The sequence below is a fragment of the Delphinus delphis genome, chromosome 16 (assembly GCF_949987515.2).
Source record: "Delphinus delphis chromosome 16, mDelDel1.2, whole genome shotgun sequence".
Classification (NCBI taxonomy): Eukaryota; Metazoa; Chordata; class Mammalia; order Artiodactyla; family Delphinidae; genus Delphinus; species Delphinus delphis.
Genome location: NC_082698.1, coordinates 45,480,990 through 45,502,270, shown reverse-complemented (window position 1 = coordinate 45,502,270; position 21,281 = coordinate 45,480,990). Strand labels below are relative to the sequence as shown.

At 36.6% G+C, this 21,281-nt stretch overlaps 1 protein-coding gene across 3 annotated transcripts in view; it reads left to right on the top strand.

Moving 5' to 3' along the window:
* ZFAND4 (zinc finger AN1-type containing 4) overlaps window positions 1–21,281 on the top strand; it is a 72,075-nt gene that overhangs the window by 29,107 nt on the left and 21,687 nt on the right. For all 3 annotated transcript variants that reach the window (XM_060033676.1, XM_060033673.1, XM_060033674.1), the window contains exons 2-4: window positions 10,130–10,205; window positions 11,131–11,198; window positions 15,398–15,584. In XM_060033676.1, coding sequence (XP_059889659.1) covers window positions 10,130–10,205; window positions 11,131–11,198; window positions 15,398–15,584 — 331 coding nt within the window. The remainder of the gene's footprint in view (window positions 1–10,129; window positions 10,206–11,130; window positions 11,199–15,397; window positions 15,585–21,281) is intronic.

The window sequence follows — 21,281 nt, the reverse complement described above, 5'->3', positions numbered from 1 at the left end:
ATACTGTTTTCTAAAGTTACCTAGTTTTTTCTTCCCCACACCTTCATTTGTAATATAATTATATTTATGTGTTAGTCTTTATATTCTATTTTGAAGTTTCCCCACATCCTGAATGATTTGTTCATTTGGTGGTAGGGGACGTGAGTTGATGTGAAACATCAACGTGATTCCCAATGTCAGAGCTATATAAACATTTTAGAAGTTGCTACCCTTCATTCCTACTACTTGTTCCCTTTCCCACATTCTTTCTACACCATCCAACCCATCCCCTGTTGGGTAACCAATCTCATTAGTTAATTTTTTTAAATTTATTTATTATTTATTTATTTTTGGCTGCATTGGGTCTTCGTTGCTGCGTGTGGGCTTTCTCTAGTTGCGGCGAATGGGGACTACTCTTTGTTGCGGTGCTCAGGCTTCTCATTGTGGTGGCTTCTCTTTGTTGTGGAGCATGGGCTCTAGGCACACGGGCTTCAGTGGTTTTGGCACGTGGGCTCAGTAGTTGTGGCTTGCTGGCTCTAAAGCTCAGGCTCAGTAATTGTGGCCCACAGGTTTATTTGCTCCACAGCATGTGGGATCTTCCCAGACCAGGACTCGAACCCGTGTCCCCTGCATTGGCAGGTGGATTCTTAACCACTGCGCCACCAGGGAAACCCTCATTAGTTTCTGATTTATCCTCCCTGTTTTTATTTTGCCCAAATGGGCAGATACATGTATATTTTCATATATCCTCTTGTTTCTAATATGAATAGTAGCATACTATATAGTCTTTTGTATTGTGCTTTTTATACTTAATAATATATCCTGGATGTCACTCTAAATCAGTTCATAGAGAACTTTCTCATGCAGTTTTCATATTCTTTTCTTTTCATTTTTATAGTATTCCATTGTGTGAAAAAAATATATCAGTTTACTCAACCACTTTTTTGTATATGGCACTTAGGTTGTTTCCAGTATTTTGCATATTTACATGGTGCAACAGTGGATAACCTTGTGCATATGTATTTTTGTATGTTGTAGACATATCTTCAAGGTGGAGTACTAAAATTGTGATTGCTGGTCCAAAAGGTTTAAGTGCATATGTAGTTTTGTTAGGTACCATCAAATTTCACTTCAGATGGTTGAACTAGTTCGTATTCCCACTGCAACATACGTACACCCATGACCTCCCAACAAAAGTGTTGTAATACTTTAAAATTTTTGCCAATATAATATGGTGTTTTTAATGTATTTATTTATTTGGGTGCATTGGGTCTTCGTTGCTGTGCACGGGCTTTCTCTAGCTGCAGCGAGCAGGGGCTACTCTTCCATGTGGTGCGAGGGCTTCCCATTGCAGTGGCTTCTCTTGTTGTGGAGCACAGGCTGTAGGCGTGAGGACTTCAGTAGTTGTGGCACGTGGCTCAGTAGTTGTGGCTTGCAGGCTCTGAAGCACAGGCTCAGTAGTTGTGGTGCACAGGCTTAGTTGCTCTGCAGCATGTGGGATCGTCCCGGACCAGGGATTGAACCCGTGTCCCCTGCATTGGCAGGCGGATTCTTAACCACTGTGCCACCAGGGAATTCCTAATGTGTTGTTTTAATTTGCTATTTTATTACGAGTGAATTGGAACATTTTATTCATTTGTTTAAGGGCTATTTTTCCATCTTTCTTTTGGAATGCTTGTTCCTGTCTTTTGCTTATTTTTCTATTGGGTTTTTGGTCTTTGTCTCAATTTTTAATAGGTCATTATACGTTAGGGACATTAGTCTTTTGTCTCTGGTATATGTTACATGTATTTTCTCCTGGTTGTCTTTTGACTTTGTCCATAGTGGTTTCTTTCTTATGCAATTAAAATTTTTTTCTCATGTAAAAAAGTTTTTTTAAAAGAAATTTATCAATTTTACTGTCTCTGCATTTTGAGTCATAGTTAGAATAAGCCATTTTTTGCACCAGAGTTAAAGATGAATTCATCCATGTTTTCTTTTAGTACTTAGCTTCATTTTTTCACATTTAGATCTTTAATCCATTTGGAGTTTATTCTTATGTATGGCACTAGGTATGAATCTAATTTTATCTTTTCCCAAGTGACTACCCATTTATTCCTGCACTGTTTATTTTTAAAGTCCATTTTTGGCTCAGTAGTTTGAGATCCCACCTTTATCATCTGTCTATTTCTGGACTTTTTATATGTCAGTATCACACTTTTAATTATAGAGGCTTTAATAGTATGTTTTTCATGTCTGGTAGGGCTAGTACTCATCAATTCTCTTTTTTGGTGTTTTTCTAGCTATTTTTGCATATTTGATTTAACTTTATTGCCTTGTCTCACTCTTTTAAAAAGATTAGTATTTTTAGAGTGATTGCATTGAATTTATAAATTAACATAAGTAGAACAAACATCTTATAAGGTTGAATCATTCTATCCAAAAACAGAGTTGTTTTTTGGTTTTGTTTATCCACTTTTACAGCTTTTAGGATGTTTTAAAATTTTCTTTGTAGAGGTTTGCACCTTCCTTGTTAAGTATATTTCTAAGTACAGTAGTTAATAATATTTAAATATTTATTGTTATTATAAAAGACATTTTCTCTACTGGTATATCCTATAATGGTTTATTGCTTGCTTATTTGAAGGCTATGGGTATTTGTATGTTAATTTTATATACTGCTAATTTACTCCATTGTCTTTCTTTTGGTCTTCTCATAAATTCTCCAGGGTTTTTCAGGTATATTTGTCATATCATCTGCAACAGAGATAGTTTCACTACTTCTTTAACCATTCTTTGGCCTTTAATTGATTTCTCTTGTCTAATTAAATTGACTAATACCTCTCTTACTATGTCAAATAGTGGCAGAGTTGGTGGACATCTTGCCTTGTTCCTGATCTTACTGGATAATGTTTCTAGTATTTCCTCATTAAATAAGATAATGTCTTTAAGACTAGTAGTATTTTAACATATTAAAAGAATATCTCTCAATTCCTATTTTCTTGAGACTTTTAAAATATCATGAATGGATGTTGAATTTTGTCAAAGATTTTCTTAGCACCTATGGAGATTTTTTTTTCCTTAGAGCTGTTAATGTGTTGGATAATAATACTACTAAATACTACTAATAATAGATTTCTTAGTCTTGAACCAATCTACAATCCTGGAATACATTCCTCTTGGTTACAGCAAATTCTGTTCTTGGTGTACTAGAGGATTCTGTTTGCCTGTATTTAGATTTTTATATCAGTTTGAGTGAATGATATTGGTCTGTAGTTTTCGTTTTTTGTAATGTCTTTATTAGGTTTAGGAGTTGATGCTATCCTTACTTCTTTTTAAAAAAAATTTATTTACTTATTTTTGGCTGCATTGGGTGTTCGTTGCTGTGTGCAGGATTTCTCTAGTTGCGGTGCGTGGGCTTCTCATTGCGGTGGCTTCTCTTGTTGCGGAGCACGGGCTGTAGGTGTGCGGGCTTCAGTAGTTGTGGCACGTGGGCTCTAGGTTGCAGGCTCAGTAGTTGTGGTGCACGGGCTTAGTTGCTCTGTGGCATGTGGGATCTACCCGGACCAGGGCTCAAACCCGTGCCCCTGTGTTGGCAGGCAGATTCTTAACCACTGCGCCACCAGGGAAGTCCTATCCTTACTTCTTAAAAGAAATTAGCATATTTTCATTTATTTTAAGAAATTAGGATGTTTTTATTCCTTTCAGTGCTCTGGAAAAATATGTAGATCATAGGGTTTATTTTGCCTTTAAAGGTTTCATAAATTCCTGTAAATCCATTTGGCTTGGTGCTTTTTATTGTGTGTGTGTGTGTGGTGGCGGATTCCTGAACAGCATTCTCTAGTTCTTCTACGGAAATTGATCTGTTCAAGCTTTCTAACTTTCATGGCATCAATTTTGTTAATCTGTTGTTCCTTAGGAAGTTATCCCCTTGCTATTTCTTATTTTTGTATATTTGTGATTCCCTTCCCTTTTTTTCCTTTTAATACGTTTAGCTTGTAGTTTGTCTACTTTGTCAACATTTTTTAAAAACTAGGATTTTGATTTATTAATTGCCTTTATGGTTTTTTTTGATTTTTTAGTAGTCTTTAGTTTTATTGCATTGCAAAGAGTGGTGTTTGTAATATTTCCATTTTATGGAAAGCATTGTTTTCTTTTTGACCTAATATATGATCAGTTTTTGTGTATGTGCCGTGGACCCTTGAGTATGTGTATTATTATCATCTAGGAACAATAAACATGTCTCACTGATTATTTTGTTCAGTTGGCTTATCTTTATGTGTTTTTTCATGCTTGATCTGTCTTGTACTAAAAGGTATATTAACGTCTCTTATTATTGTGTTTTTCTTTATGTCCCTCTGCATCTTCTATAGTTTTTGTTTTATAAAGGTGGTTACTTGTGTTATTTGATACATAAGAATATCCATAACTGTTACATCTTCATTATGAACTTTAACATTAAAAAATATCCCTCATTGTCACATTTGATGCTTTGGGTTGTGAATTCTCCTTTGGTAATCAGGATCGCCACACTCCCTCCTTTTCTGGTTTATTTCACTTAGCATAGTGTCTTCAAGGTTCATTCATGTTGTAGCATGTGGCAGGATTTCCTTCTTTTTTAAGGTTGAATAATACTCCATTATATGTTTATGACACATTTTCTTTATCCATTCATCTGTCAATAAATATTTTAGGTTACTTCAATTTCTTGGCTATTATGAATAAAGCTGTAATGAACATGAACATGCAGATATCTCTTCCAGATCCTGATTTCTTTTGAATAAACACCCAGAAGTAGAATTACTGGATCATATGGTAATTCTATTTTTAATGTTTTGAGGAGACTTCATGCTGTTTTCCATTTTGGCTGCACAGTTTTATATTCCCACCAATAGGGCACAGTGTTCCAATTGCTCTACATCCTCACCAACACTTGTTATTTTCTGAGTTTGATAGTGGACAGCCTCTTGGGTGTGGTATCTTATGGTGGTTTTGATTTGTATTTCCCTGATGATTAGTGATGTTGACCATCTTTTCATATTCTTATTGGTCATCTGTATGTCTTCATTGGAGAAATGTCTATTCAAAAGACATTTAAAAATCAGATTATTTGTTTTCTTTTTGTTGAGTCTGGTCTAATTATTTTGCCTTATAAGTTATTTGATTTTTTTTTTCAGGTAACTGTTGGGGATTTTATCTTTGTCATTGAAATAAAATAGTTTTTTATTACTCAGATATGTCTTGGGCACAATAGTTCTGGGTTAATTTTCCCAGGTACCTAGCGGGTCCTTTCAATGTATAGATTCAGGTCTTCGATTTCTGGAAGTTTTCCAGGATTATATTTCTAAGTATTAGTTCTGTTCCACTATTTTATTTTTTAGGGGCTTTGATAATATGAATATTACTCTTGGCCTGTCTTCCATTTCCGCTACTTTCACTCTAACCCTTCTTACTTCTTTCTTTATGTCATTTTCATACTCTTGCTTGTTTTCCTGGCTTGTCCTTTACTGAGTATGTGGTTGAGTATATTATCTCTTGGTATCTTGCAGTTTATTCTTTATTTTTGTGGTAATTTTTTCTTTTTCCTCCATTTCTTTTCTGAGTTCAGTCAGCAGTCTTTTTCATCCTCCCCCACCTTTTTGGACTTTTTCTGTTCTTAATTTTTGAATTTCTGATTCAGACTGTTGAATACTTCAAATGCTTGAGTATGTTTAACTCTGTTTAGGGTGTGACCTTATAGTTTTCTTTTGCTTCATGGTTATTTTTCTGGGTAAAATTTGCCTTGGTTGATAGGTGTGGGATTTTGTTTTTTAATTTTTACTATTAACTCTCTATGGGTTTGTTATTGTTTTCCTCCTGTTGATTTTTGTGGTGTTCGGGTGTTTTACGGATTCTGTTTAATGGTGCTATGCCAGTTTAGTAATGTCCAGATATTTTCACATATGTTTTCTGTCTGTTTTGTGGTGATGGTGGGGAGTGGGGCAGTCGTGATTCCTCCAATTTTGTTATCTTTTGTCTTGCAGGACTCTTAAGTTTTTACCCCTTGTTCCTTTTCCCCCTGAACACTGAATTACTATGGATGCTCTTCATCTTTCACTTTTTGCCTCCTACAGAAGTTCCTTCAAATTGCTTGGCTTTAGAGTCCATTACTTGTAGTCAGTATTCTGGTCTGAGTTCTTTCTGTAGACTTTTGAGACTTAGAATTGCCTTCTTCCTTGTGATGGTTTTATATTGAACTTGTATACTGCACTACCTTCCCTCTCCAAACTTCTCCAGAGTTTTTCTTGATCAGCCCTGCAGGGACAGGAGCATGAGATTTCCCACGCTAGGATAGAGCAATTGCCCCTTTTTATTCCCAGTTCTTTTGAAGTTCAGACATTCTCTGTCTTCAAGTTATGAGGGCTGAGGGCATAGTTTCTGTGTAGATTCATTTCCCTTCTTACTGTTCTGTATTGTTTTGGGAGGAAATATTGGGAGATGGGAGCTATGGCCCACCATTGTCTTTAATTATCCATCAGTCCTGTCGATTCTGTTTTATTTTCTAAATGTAGATATGAACATGGTCTCAAACATACATGTATCTGTGTGAAAATTCTAAAAAAAGACACAGGAAACATGTTTGAGTCATTATTAGGGTTAGATGAGGTTGTAAGTGCCCTTTGAAGAAGAGACACCCGGGAATTCTTCTTTTTTCTCTGCACACTCATAAAGAAAAAATCATGTGAGCACACAGGAAAATGCTGGTCGTCTATAAGCTAAGAGAAGAGGTCTCAGAATGAAACTGGTGCTTTGATCTTGGATTTACCAGCCTCCAGAACTGTGAAAAAAATAAATTTCTGTTGTTTAAGCCACCCAATCTGTGGTGTTTCTGTTATGGCAGCCCAGGCAGACTAAGATACACCGACAACACACACACACACACACACACACACACACACACACACACACACACACATGTATTTTCGCAAATACACGTACACTCATATATCACTTATCACGGCTTTGTTTGTAGTAGTAAAAAATTGGATAGCTGAAAATATATCTTAGTAGGGGACTGGGTAAATAAATTATGACAAAAACATATATTGGAGCACTGTTCAGTCATTGCATACAATGTATATTTTCATTTATTGATGTGAAAGATGTATACAATATATTAAGTGAAACAGTTTATAAAACAGCTTAAAGTATGTTCCCATTTTATTAAAAAAATAAGTTTTTAAAGGAAGTGTACCCCAAATATTGAAAATAGATTTTACTGGACTTAGGATTACATGTAGTTTTAATTTTCTTTTGTATATTTCTGTGTTGTCTTTTTTCATAAGTTGCTATTTTTATAATAAATATTTGAATTTGTAAAAAGTTTTAAAAACACTGAATAGAAAAATCTGTATGTATGTAATATATCCTTTGGGAAGACATGTTTGTTTAATAGGAATTAATTTTTCTGGATGTAGTTGTAAGAAATAAGCATTGAGGTTTAAAGGCAAAGGACCACTCTTAAATAGGGTTGCCAGATTTCTATTTGCTAAATCTGGCAACCCTATCTTAAAGGAAAGTTGATTTGCTTTGTATATTTGAGATTCCAAAAGTATTCTTGGTAGAAAGAACCCTAGTCTTTTTTATTGTGCAAGTGAGGATGCTAAGGCTCACAGAGGTGATGACTTCCTTAAGGTCATCCAGCAACTCAGGTGGGCATCAGGACCACAGCTCAGTCTTGGATGATTCTTGCCACCCTGTTTTGCCTGTCAACCTTCTGTTGTTTTAGCCTGCTAACTGATTGCTAAGTCTATTAAAAGTGATTACAGGAGTTAATCTAAGCAGTGTTGTTATGTTGTCTTTAATCCAGTTCTAAAGGTTTTTTTTTTAATGCAATAAGACTGTACAATGTTGGTTGAATGTAAATAATGGTATTACCTGCCCAAATTGCTTTATTTAGTTATCCTGGTGAAATCCTGTAATTTTGATTGAAAATATGACCAGAGCATATTAAAATTTTTTAATATTAAAATACTTTTAATGTGAAATAATTTCTAGGTTAAAAGCCTTTCCTTACTGGCATTCTTTTTTAACTGGAAGCAAAAAAAGTGAACTGTTCCCATTTGGGAGATATATGTATATCCACCTCCTCAGCCCATGTGGGCTGTATTCCATGATGATCTTTTGGAACATTTGGTGAACGTTTAGTAGACATTCAGGTCTACTAACAGGCAACACTACTTAAACATACACCTAGACAGCTACTTTTGCCTTATGGAGACTGATTTTCTAGCGACTGATTAGCATAAAGGTTGAGTGCAGTCTCTGGAGTTAGCCTGCTGGGGCTTTACATTTCTAATCCACATACTCTCTGGGTGTCACTTAATCTCTCAGTGCTTCAGTTTTATCATCTGTGAAATAAGCATAATGGTAATGCCTGCTTCACAAGATTATTGTTGTTGCAGTTAAATTATGGTAATACAGGTCAAGCATTTATAATGGTGCCTGGCTTATAATAATAAACACTAACACATATAGCACTTACTGCTATTATTCTAGTCAACTTATTTTATAGTATCACAAGCAAAAGTAATTTGAGAAGGCAGTATGTGAGATATTTGAAAAAGATATTCATCAACATCAGTATCTGTAGCCATTAAATGTTCTATTGAGTAGATAATGCTCACTCTCTGGCTAGTAGTCTTTGGGCATTCAAATGCGCAGTTTGCAAAAAAAAAAAAAAGTTTATGCTGCAGTATGGAATCTGCCTTAACATTCCTTTAACATCACAGAAATGCAAAGAAACTGTCTTGTAGACCATAATTTTCAGTATTGAAAATTGCCCATAATATACTTTTTATTAAAGATTGAATTATTCTTTTGTGTTCAGACTCTGCAAAAAAGTATGTCAATATGCAGTTATGGACTATAATCACATTCAAACATTAGGGTGGGAGGAATTTTCTAATATATTAATGTTTTATGGGAAATTATATTCTGTGCCCTGTTTCAGGATTATTGACCTTTCCATTTGGAAGAATATGAAAGATGCTATCTGAATCACTAAATAAACTCACATATAAACAATCATTATTCCCTGTGGACATGTTATTCTGGGAACAGACTTTTAGAATACAAAATTTTAGGGGCAAATAAGCTAAATTAAATGTTCCATATATTTTAAAATTTAGATTTAATTGACATATTAGTTCTGGGGTACAACATAATGATTTGATATTTGTATATAAAGTTGGCCCTATGTATCCTCTGGTTCTGCATCTGAGGATTTAACCAACTGTAGATCGAAATTGTTGGGGAAAAAAAATCCAGAAAGTTCCAAAAAGCAAAACTTGAATTTGCATCACGCTGGCAAATATTTACATAGTGTTTACTTTGTATTAAGTATTACAAGTAATCTAGAGATGATTTAAAGTATACAGGAGGGTGAGTATAGGTTATGTGCAAATAAATACTATGTCATTTTGTATAAGGTACTTGAGCATCCATGGATTTTGGTATTTGCAGGGGACCTGGAACCAATACCCCTCGGATACCAAGGGACTACTGTATTGCAAAATGATCAATGCAGTAAGTCTAGTTAATAGTCAACATCCATCACCATACATAGTTACAAAATTTTGTTTTCTTATGATGAAAACTTTTAAGATCTACTCTTTTAGCAACTTTCAGATATACAACACAATATTATTAACTATAGTCTCCATGTTGTACATTATATCCCCATGACTTGCTTACTTTATAGCTGGGAGTTTGTACATTTTTAACCCCTTGCACCCATTTTGCTCACCCTCCACTCATAATACACTTTTAATGCTGAATATAACTGAATGAAGGCTGTACTTTGCAGTATTGAGAACTGTCTTCTAGGTGTTAGATCTTAAACTCTTCAGGGCTCATTTCAAAGTATCTTTTTAAAGGACTGCCTAATTTTATACTTTGTTTCAAGGCCAGAGAGTTACTGAAACATACTGTTCTTTTCTAGTGAGTGGATTGGATCATATCTACTTTTAGCCATGCCTTTTACCTATGATTCTGTATAGTTAAACATCTAGCATTCAATTTAGAATTGTGTTTAATTTATTATTATTTCTTTGATAAAATTGATTTGTATCATACTCTTTCCAAAATACTATTGAATTTTTAACCAATTTTTTTATAACCTTCCCCTAAGGTATTCCCATCTGTCAGCAGCACTTAATTTGGAATAACATGGAACTTGAAGATGATTATTGCTTGAATGATTACAAGTGAGTGTAACTGCGTATCAGATATCTTATAGACGCTCAGAATTATGACTCCATATACCAGTGTTTTTCTTCTGAATCCTTGAATCATGTCTCTTCTTCTTCTGAATAGTTTTTATCCCTAGATTTTAGTGTAAATCCTGAACTTTAAGATGTGCTGGCTCAGTACCCATGCTACCTGATCTTTGTCCTCTGATTCTTTGTTTTACCTTTTCATTATTCACACCAAGCTACTTACCCCTGCCTTTTTAGACTTCCTCTTCTTATCTTGCCTTCTTTGCTCCTTTCTTTGAATATCGACTCATTTCCATCTGGCTACCTTCCTTTTCTTTCCATTTTCACAAGGGTACTGGGTAAGAGAGTATTGCTCTTCACCAAGTCTTTCATTTTTCTTAGGCCCTCCTAATGCGATACTAAGTGACACTGTGTGCATCAGTGATTGTAGATACACCATCAGACCTTTTGTCTTTCTCCCTTCTCTCACATAGTTCTTCATTCTTTCCTTAAAAAAAAGGGTCAGAGGCCATGTGGAATAGCTGGGAGCACACTGGGAGTTGGGAGATCTTGTAGATTTGTTATTCTTCTATTGTTTTATTTTATTAAATAGATCTGATATTTCTAACACTTTGGGTCTTGAACAAGCTTCTTTTCTTCTTAGGGCCTGACATGTGAAATGAAGAGGCTAAACCACAGAGGTCCTTTTCATACTTTTATTCATGTCATATTTAAGGCTTATGAGAACTTCTTCATGTTTTCATTATTTATGCAAGTAAATAAGTTAACATTTTATATTTATGCACATTGCTATATCATTTTTATTATCTTTTAGAGAGTAGGCACTGTGATAAACCAGCACATAATTATGTGTATATTTAACACTGAATGTATTTTGATGATTGTGGTTTATTTTTGTGTTAATTATCCACAGCATTTCAGAAGGTTGTACCTTGAAGCTGGTTTTGGCTATGCGTGGTGGACCTATAAATACTAGAAGAGGTAGGCATATGTTAAAATTATGTATATTAAAGCAATTTGACAATAATAATCTTCAAGCCAGGTGGTGTTTTTATAGCCTCAGGTTTTATCCAGGTTCTCTTTCTGCTATTAGGTCTTAGAAGAACCTCGTTGTTTCTCTCAGCATTGTTCTTTTCTTATTTTATTTTTTAAATTTTTATTTTTATTGAAGTATAGTTGATTTACAATGTTGTGTTAGTTTCAGGTTTACAGCAAAGTGATTCAGTTATACATACATATGAATATATATATTTATTTCAGATTCTTTTCCCTTATAGGTTATTACAAAATATTGAGTATAGTTCCCTGTGCTATATAGTAGGTCCTCCTGCATTTTTTGTTTGTTTGTTTTTGCGATACGCGGGCCTCTCACTGTTGTGGCCTCTCCCATTGCGGAGCACAGGTTCCGGACGCGCAGCCTCAACGGCCGTGGCTCATGGGCCCAGCCGCTCCGCAGCATGTGGGATCTTCCTGGACCGGGGCACGAACCCGTGTCCCCTGCATCGGCAGGCGGACTCTCAACCACTGTGCCACCAGGGGAGCCCTAGCATTGTTTTTTAAAGCCTAAATGAGGGGCAGGAGCTCATATTCCAGAAAAATCTCATGATTCCTGATTCAGTCCAAAGAGATTTAAATATAAACCTCACCAGTATAGGGAAGGGCAGTGGGATGGCATAGTACAAGTATTACGTTGTTATCATTGTGTTTAGGTTCATTTTACTGGTCTTGTTGCTTTTTTAATCCACTGCGTCTTCAACTCCTGGGGTAATGATTGCTGTAGGAAATTCCAAAGATACCTCTTAGCCTGGTTTGTGATGCATTTGGCTTTTATAGATATTATCATAGTCCTGTTGAAGCCTTTTTTTCAGAATGTGGGTGGTCTCTGAGAGAGACATTCAGCAAACACATTTTGAACATCTACTAGATGTTCAGTGCAGTATTTCATGGGAGAAGAAGTTCCTGCTTCATCACAGTGTCCACAATAAACATGTGAAGAATTGATGTTACTTCAAGCAGCTGTAAGTGCTGGAGGGAATAGGGTAGCATGACAGTGTCCGTGGAAGTAGGGTAGTAGGAGGACAATTGTGGAAGAGCCCTTGGAGATGATGATGTGAACAGAGACTTGATTAACAAGGAAGTTCTAAGCATGGGAAGAACTGGGCATGTTCACGTTTGTCCCTGATTCAGGTCTATCAGATGGATCCCCACAGAGCAGAGGCATGCTTAGATTTCTCAGAGTAGTCCTGCTCTGTGGGCCTCGTCTGGGGAAGGCCTTTGTATTTGTTTGATCCTTCACTAACCAGAAAATTGAATGTTGAGTACTGATTCCACTCATGGCTTATACTTCTTCCACAAGTCAGATTTCATCTCCATGCTTCATAATTTTGATTAGAAAATAGGGTTATCACCATCTATTTCCTAGCTATTTCAAGAGGATTTTGTGAGATATGGTACTTTGGCTGTTGAACTGTTTTGGATAAGTTAGAAAAAAACAAAGATAATAATGTTAGAGCTGATTAACTAGATTCGGGACTTTCTATTAGTTGGACCTATGAAATTGCCCCACGTAACATTAAATGATGTTTATAGTAGCCATTCTGAGGGTAGTAGAAGAACCCTAGTGTGTTTACTGAGCCGTTATAAGACGCTAATTTAATGACATGTGAATTCCATTGTATTATAGTTTTCAAAGTTTGTTATTTGTGTATAGTATTGTCTTTAAACAGAATGTTTTATCAGACACCTACTTTTCTTACTAGGACTAAAAATATGTTTATGAGGATAAGTACACAGATTCTGAGTTAAAAATACATGTATTTTTTTAACTTAAAACAAAATGAAAGTGGAAGGCATCATTACCCGTCGGTAGTTGAAGCTTTGTAATACTTTTTTCCCTACAACTTCTTGTGCCTCGTTTGTAAATTGAAGAATCAGTACCTAGAACTTGTCTTTTTTTATATTTTAGACTAAGTTCTTAATAATTATGCCTTTATTGAATCAACTTTTAAAATGAAAATGTAGCTGTTGTCTACCTTACATCAATGAAAACTTTGTGAAAAAGAAAAACTGTACCCAGATCTAGAAATTCTCCATAATGTATTTCAGAAACCTTATTTTTTAGCTATTGGGTTGGCCTAAAAGTTCGTTTCACAGAAAAATCCGAACGAACTTTTTGGCCAACCCAATATTTAGTCTTACTTGAAAATTATGGTTTAGAAAATATCTTTATTGTGTGAACTCCAGTAATATTTAGCTTTTAAAATTGTTTTTGAATTAACCATTATCAGAACAACGTGGAAAATACTTTCCTGGGAATTCCCTGGTGGTCCAGTGTTTAGGACTCTGCACTTCGACTGCATCAGGCACAAGTTCCATCCCTGGCCAGGGAACTAAGATCCCGCAAGCTGTGTGGCATGGCCAAAAAGAAAAAAAAAAAAAAAGCTTTCCTTTCTAAAATTAAATTTTATCCTAAACTATATACATAATGCTTTATACCTGATGAAATCTAAATGATTGTTCTATTATGAAAAGGGGTGTTGCATACATACACATAGGTGCATACATATATTCAATGCCAGTGCCTCCCTAAGTAAGGCACACTCTCTTGGTTTAAACAAGACTTTCATGTGGTTTTAGTAATGCTGGTAGCATAGTTTTTGTTTCTTATTAATGTAATTTGGAAAATGTAGCATAAACTTAAAATGGCAAGGACCTGTTTTAAAAATGTCCTTTAATATTTACACATCTTGTGCCTATGAAAGAGCCTATCAAAACATCCAACTATTTTTGTAAAACAAGGTAAATCTTATTATGTTTCTGAAGTTTTTGTGTTTTAGTACTGATGGAATTGAATTTAGGATATGGGAACATCTTCAGTGTTTTTACCTCATTACTTTCAGAGTTTAACATTTATTATTGCTGTAACTTTTTGACAGGTTCAGATAACAGTTCAGCACTGTTATTCTGTTAATAAGTAAGCTACTTGAATGAAAGTTATAGAGTTTGAGAAATTGTTGCCTCTTTTAAGAAAGAACAAATGTTTCTGCAGCTTGACATGAAAACGTCTTTGGGAGCGAACTTTTTTTCCTTCAGCCATTGCTTAGACTCCCTGATCTGAGGTTCAGGGGCGTTTAGAACATTCAGGCTGTGAGCTAGCAGTCTCTTGAGGCTTGTCCCCACCACAGGAGCGGAATCTGTCTGTGGCTGCTATGGATGAGAGTGGGTTGAGGTGATGGCTGTGCAGTGTCATTCAAACCTGACGACAGCGCCAGGCCGCTAGAGCCACGTGCTCTGACTAGACACATAGATACATACCAGGACAAGTGGGGTCCTGGGAGGATGCTTTCAAGAAACAACATACTGATCATTACAGACCTAGCAGTTTTAGCACACTAAGGGACCCCCTTGTGTCCTGGGTTACCGTGTACTTTTTTTTTTTTTGCTGTATGCGGGCCTCTCACTGTTGTGGCCTCTCCCGTTGCGGAGCACAGGCTCCGGACGCGCAGGCTCAGCGGCCATGGCTCACGGGCCCAGCCGCTCCGCGGCATATGGGATCTTCCCAGACCGGGGCACGAACCCATGTCCCCTGCATCAGCAGGCGGACTCTCAACTACTGCGCCACCAGGGAAGCCCTACCGTGTACTTTTAATTGCCTATCTTCACGTCAAGAAACAATTCTAAGAAGAATCAGCCTTTATATAAAACCAGAAAGAAAAAAAGGGATTCACTTCTAATTTCTAACATATGTTCCCCAATTGTGTGTGTGTTTGTTTTTTTAATCTAAAGTAAGTGGAATTTACATTGCTTTTTAATTATTGATTGTTAGAACCAATATTGGAAAATATAGGGAGTGGAAGGTGTAAAGTGAAAATAGTTATAGATAATTATGTCATACAGTCAACAAATATACTCTCCAGTGTCACAGGAAAAACCTCATGTATTTGGTTAAACCCTGCCTTTGTACATAACAACATAATCATTTCATTTCTTTCATATTAATACAACATAGAAAATGCTGTATTAACTAAAAAGACCAGAAACTTATCTGAAGAATGTAATATATATGTATTGTATGCATAGGATTGTTGTTCAAATTCAGCACCTTATATCCTGACAGTGTACCAAGATGCATTAAACTTGATATAAATTGAAAGCTTGTTTATCAATTTTTCCATTTGTAGTTCCTATGGAAGATCCACTTAGGGAGATGGCTGAGTACATGGATTCCAGTCGAGATGAGGTCTGGGAGAAGACCTCCTGCAACAAACAAGTTACATTTCTGGTATACCGAGAAGGAGATCAGTTGAATTTCTTTCGTGTAGTAGACAGGGGAGATGGCACTTTAACACCATTATCTGAATCTTTAAGGTAAATAGGTTTTCATTTGCATGTCTCACTTAGAAAAGGAGAACATTGTATGATACACCCATAAACCTTATGTTTACCTTGTGTTGTCAAAATAGTCTTATGATATTCACAAGACTAACTAAATTTTATTCATTCTCCCCTTTTCCACCACCCCACCTCAATTATATAATTCTGAAATTGTCCTTCGTATGATTGATACGAATAATTTCTAAAACTGAAATTTCTTTATGGAGTAGGATTTTTTGTAAAAAATATTTATTTCTGTCACTTTATGAAAGTCTAAGATGCCTACTAGATTATAGAGTCTTGTTACAATAGTGTGTTATTATACAACTGTGGCATAATAGAAAGGGTTAAGCCTAAAGTTGCTCTTTTTTTCCAAAATTTAACTCTGCTGCTTAAAGATGGATAAATCTCTTTACTTCTCTAGTCTTGTTTTCCTACTGTATAAAAGGAGGAGGGGAAATTCCCTGGCGGTCCAGTGGTTAGGACTCCGCGCTCTCACTGCCAAGGGGCTGGATTCAGTCCCTGGTCGAGAAACTAAGATCCCACAAGCTGCACAGTGAGGGCCCCCCCCCCAAATAAATAAATAAAAAATAACAAGACATATAATCCTTAAAAGAAAAGAGGAAGAGGAGTTGTTATATTCTAAAATCAGAAGGAAACAACTTAAAGGTACTTAGCTAGGCAATAGAACACTTAGTAAATTGGACAAGGTAACCTTCAAGTTTCTGTGCACTCTGCCTTACTATGATTCTTTACCTCCTTTCACTTTAAAACATTTACTGAAAATTTACTGAACTTTTATAGTCAGTCTTTACACTAGGCACTAGGTTATAAAGATTATATTCCTTCCCTTCATGGAGCATGCAATCTGCTATAAATAGTATCTATAATATAATTTTGGCAGTTGTTATAAAAAGACATCAACATCTCTGGAAAAGCAGATAAGAAGGCCTTCATTTTGCCTGAAAGGTGGGGAGTTAGGGACAACCTCTGAGAAAAAGTGACCTTAAAAGAGGAGTAGGACAGGCAGACAAAGGAAGGAAAGGTATTACAGATAACTAAATTTAATTCCACAGCATAAAAACCTAGTTGTAATACCGTTCATACAAAAAGTAACTTGTAGTCTGGAAATCAGTTTCTATGCGTTGGGAGTCTAGGCACGGTTTAGCCAGGTGCTCTGCTCAGGTTCCCACAAAGCTGCAGTCAAGGTGTTGGCAAAGTTGTACTCTTGCCTGGAGGCTTGATTGGGGAAGAGAATCTACTTTTAAGCTCATTCACTTTGCTGGCATAATTCATTTCCTGACAGTCATATGACTGAGGGCCCTGGTTCTTTTACTGGCTATTGGGTAGAAGCTTCCCTCAGTTCTCTTTTGATTAACTCAAAATCAACTGATTTGGGGCCTAATTTACATCTGAAAATCCCTTTACTTTTGCCATATTCTGTTGGATAGAAGCAAGTCATAGGTCATGCCCAAACTCAAGGCTAGGAGAGTATACAGGGAGTGAGCTCCAGGAATTGGGAATCCTGGGGATTCCTTTAGGATTATGCCTCACCTCAGAGTGTTATGTGGAAGAGAGATTATACTCATTCTTTGGGGCCAGAGAGCAGATGTCACAAATGGACGTTGACTGTTGACTCTACGTGTCAGGCTCTGGTTAGCATTGCTAACATGCCTTAAACATATGGGCTAAAAGTAGAGAAGAGGGACCAGTGAGGGCTGCAGCTTTAATCCAGGGTCTCTCACTTAGACCATGAGTAGAATTTCTTTATACCAGTCTCTCCATGTGCTAGTTAGCTGTTGTTTTGGTTTTCTTCCTTAGGAAATCCTCTTTTGGCTCTCCTTTCCTAAGGGAGAAAATCTAAGCTCCGTAGCTTAGCATGGAAGGCCCTTCAAAACCTGTTATCATCATTTTTACAGGTCTCTTTAATTATGCCATGTATTTTTACATCTTTTTTCCTTTGCTTAAAACATCATTTACTCCTTTTACCTCAGTTTTTCCCCAGTCAACTTCTATTTGTGTTTAAGACATAATCCAAATGTTGTTATGGATTTCAGTTAAAATTGTATTATTATTGTTCCTCTTAAGCTATTTTTTATTTTTCTTTTCCTTTCTATTCACTTACCAGAAGGGATAGGGTGGATGAGGAAGCAGAGCAGAAAACCTTTTCTGGTCGTACCTTATCCTGCCTATTCTAGGAGAGGCTTTCTCACTCCACAATAGAGGGCAGCAAACTTTTTCTGTAAAGGGCCAGATAGTAACTATTTTAGGGTTTCCAGGCCAAGAGATACAACTAAGGATATAACAAGAGGAAACAAATTTTCACAAAATTTTTACAGACAAAATTCAAAATATAAGAAGAATAGTGTGTGTGTGTGTGTGTGTGTGTGTGTGTGTGTGTGTGTAATTCAGGTCTACTGACGAGAAGAATGGAATTCTTTTGTGTGGGAGTAATAGTTTAGTTAAGGTGTTGAAAGCTAGTGTTGCCTATCAAATTTGCAGAATCAGTTGTAAAAGTTCACTTGTTAATATTGATCTGGAATGAGATTTTATGTACGTTATCTTTGAAAATTTCATTTCACACAGATAGGTACTTGCCAAATAATGAGAGCAGTCCATGAGCATATGATTTTAATTGAGCATATTCATCACTTGGAAGGCATTTATAGAATTCTGTTAGAGTCTTCCCTTGCTGTTTGCCTTTAGCATTTCATTATGTTGCAGATCAGTCACTTCCAATTGAACATAGGTGGAGCTTCTCAATTGCACATTTAAATAGATTTTGAAATACACAGATTTCATTTAACTTGCAGTGAGGTATGAAAACGCTGCTGGGAGTGTAATTTGAGTTTGGAAAGTATGACTGCTGCAAATTTGTGTGGGAATGGAGATCTTGCTTTGTTTTTAACTTTTGAAAGCATGATATTACATGTGGTTCCAAGTAATGCTAGTTGTCAGTATGACATTACTGCAGTGTAAGTTTCTCATGTAAGTACTGTTTTGGCTTGTAATTTTAGGTGGAATTCACTAAGGAACATTATCAAGTACACAGCACAAACTAATTTCCAAAGGCATTCTGCATTGGATGTTTGCGGTTGCGAGTGGTTCTTCTCATTCAGAAAAATTCAGTGTCAGCCCTGAGCTGAAAAAAATCACAATAAAGCTGCTACTGCCAAGCCATTGAACTAACGGTTAAGTCCATGAGACAAATGAAGTCTACCATTGACACTGTTAGTTCAGTAATACATGATAGATTGAAATATTTACTGCAGGATTACCTGCTGATGAATAACACGATGAGTAACCATAGGTTTTAAACACCTTACATTTCATTAGCTTTGTAAATTTGTCCTAAAAATCTTGTTTTTTCTGTTCCACACATATTTTTGCTTCATCACGTGTAGATTTTTTTTTTTTTTTTGCGTTACGCGGGCCTCTCACTGTTGTGGCCTCTCCCGCTGCGGAGCACAGGCTCCGGACGCGCAGGCTCAGCGGCCATGGCTCACGGGCCCAGCCGCTCCGCGGCATGTGGGATCCTCCCGGACCGGGGCACGAACCCGTGTCCCCTGCATCGGCAGGCGGACTCTCAACGACTGCGCCACCAGGGAAGCCCCCCACTTGTAGATTTTGCTTCAAGTTGTACTGTTAGTGTTTTAGCAATTTCTTTGAAAATATTCTTAAATGTAGTTGTTTCATGCAGACAATACATGGGGGCTAGTTCTTCAGTCACTTCAAATTTGGTTTTGATACCCTGAATAAGCAAAAACAACTGAATAGTATCTAGCTTGTCTTGACTTGTCAAAAGCCAAGGAAAATGACTCCAAATCATTTGCCTGATTTTTAAATTAACTATTGATGTTGCTTCCAGTGTTTTCAACTTTTCTAGAAATTGTTCTTGCCAAAGAAGTAGTCTTTAAACAAGTTTATTTTCTTTGGATACATTTTTTCAACTGCTGTGATCAAAAATGGCTTAATTAATTCACAATTGGTAAACATTTCCTTGTTTGGCTAGTAAATAAGCCACTCGGAAACTTCTTTTGGTTGCACTCTCATTTTCATTTATTTTTGTGAAGAAATTATACTGTGATGAGATATTCCATTTTAAATTTTCTGATTTTTCTGACCATTGCTTTCCTGCAAGTTGGGAATGTTGTGATGAGTCCTTAGTCTGATAATGTCCAAATATGTTGTTTTTCTGTAGCATAGCTATAGTGTCATTGTATAATAAACATCATATTTTGCTATTTAGTTGATAGCAAAATGATCCACTCTCTACTGTGTTTTAAAACTGCAGCATTTGAAGTCCACTCTTCTCTTCATTTTGACATGTTGGGTACATACTGGTAATAAAATGTCATTGTACAGTGATACACATGGTAATCGAAGTGTTGTTGATTATGACTGTGCCACTGTGATTTACAGTGTGCTAAACCACAGTACGAAGCAATGAGAGAGCCACATACAATTTCTTATGCATCTATTCAACTCTGCCATTGTAGTGTAAGAGCAGTATGCAGTGCATGCAATATGTGATCAAGTGAGTGTGGCTGTGTTCCAGCAAAACTTTATTGGACACAAATGTGAATTTCACATAATTTTCACATTATGAAATATTATTATTTTGATTTTTTCAACTATCTAAAAACCATTCTTAGCTTGTGGGCCAATCAAAAATAAGTGGTGGGGGCTTCCCTGGTGGCACAGTGGTTAAGAACCCGCCTGCCAATGCAGGGGACACGGGTTTGAGCCCTGGTCCGGGAAGATTCCACATGCCGTGGAGCAACTAAGCCCATGCGCCACAACTACTGAGCCTGCGCTCTAGAGCCCATGAGCCACAACTACTGAGCCCGTGAGCCACAACTACTGAAGCGTGCATGGCCAGAGCCCGTGCTCTGCAACAAGAGAAGCCACCACAATGAGAAGCCTGCGCACCACAACGAAGAGTAGCCCCCGCTCGCTACAACTAGAGAAAGCCTGTGCACAGCAACAAAGACCCTACTCAGCCAAAAATAAATAAATAAAATAAATAAATTTATTAAGAAAAAAAAGTGATGGACTGAATTTGACCTTGGTCATAGTTTGCTGACTCTTGCTCTAAGAAAAAACAGAATTATTTGATTCATTCTGATACAAAATCTAGTATCAGTCATCATTTTTAGTCTCAAATCTTTTTAGTTAATTGTGCTACCTTACTGCTTTTTTAAGTGGGAAGAAATAAAAAGAAGCATTGCAACACTTAATTAAATGGTAACTTAATCTGTGAAAGTCACATAAGGAGTTGGCTTCAGGGTGAATAATATTCTTGTTAGAAAAAATATTACATTTGCCCATCTCTTATTCTTTTTTTTTTTTTTTTGCGGTACTCGGGCCTCTCACTGTGTGGCCTCTCCCATTGTGGAGCACAGGCTCTGGACACGCAGGCTCAGTGGCCGTGGCTCACGGGCCTAGCCACTTCGCGGTATGTGGGATCTTCCCGGACTGGGGCACAAACCCGTGTCCCCTGCATCGGCAGGTGGACTCTCAACCACTGCGCCACCAGGGAAGCCCCACACCTCTTATTCTTTAATCCTATTATTAGGTTAAAAGATTTAGGAAAAGTTAAATATAGCATTCAAGAAAATATTTAGAATATTTAAAAATAAAGAAAGGTATTCTTGGATTAAGTTTATAAATTGCTGTGTTATCCTGGTC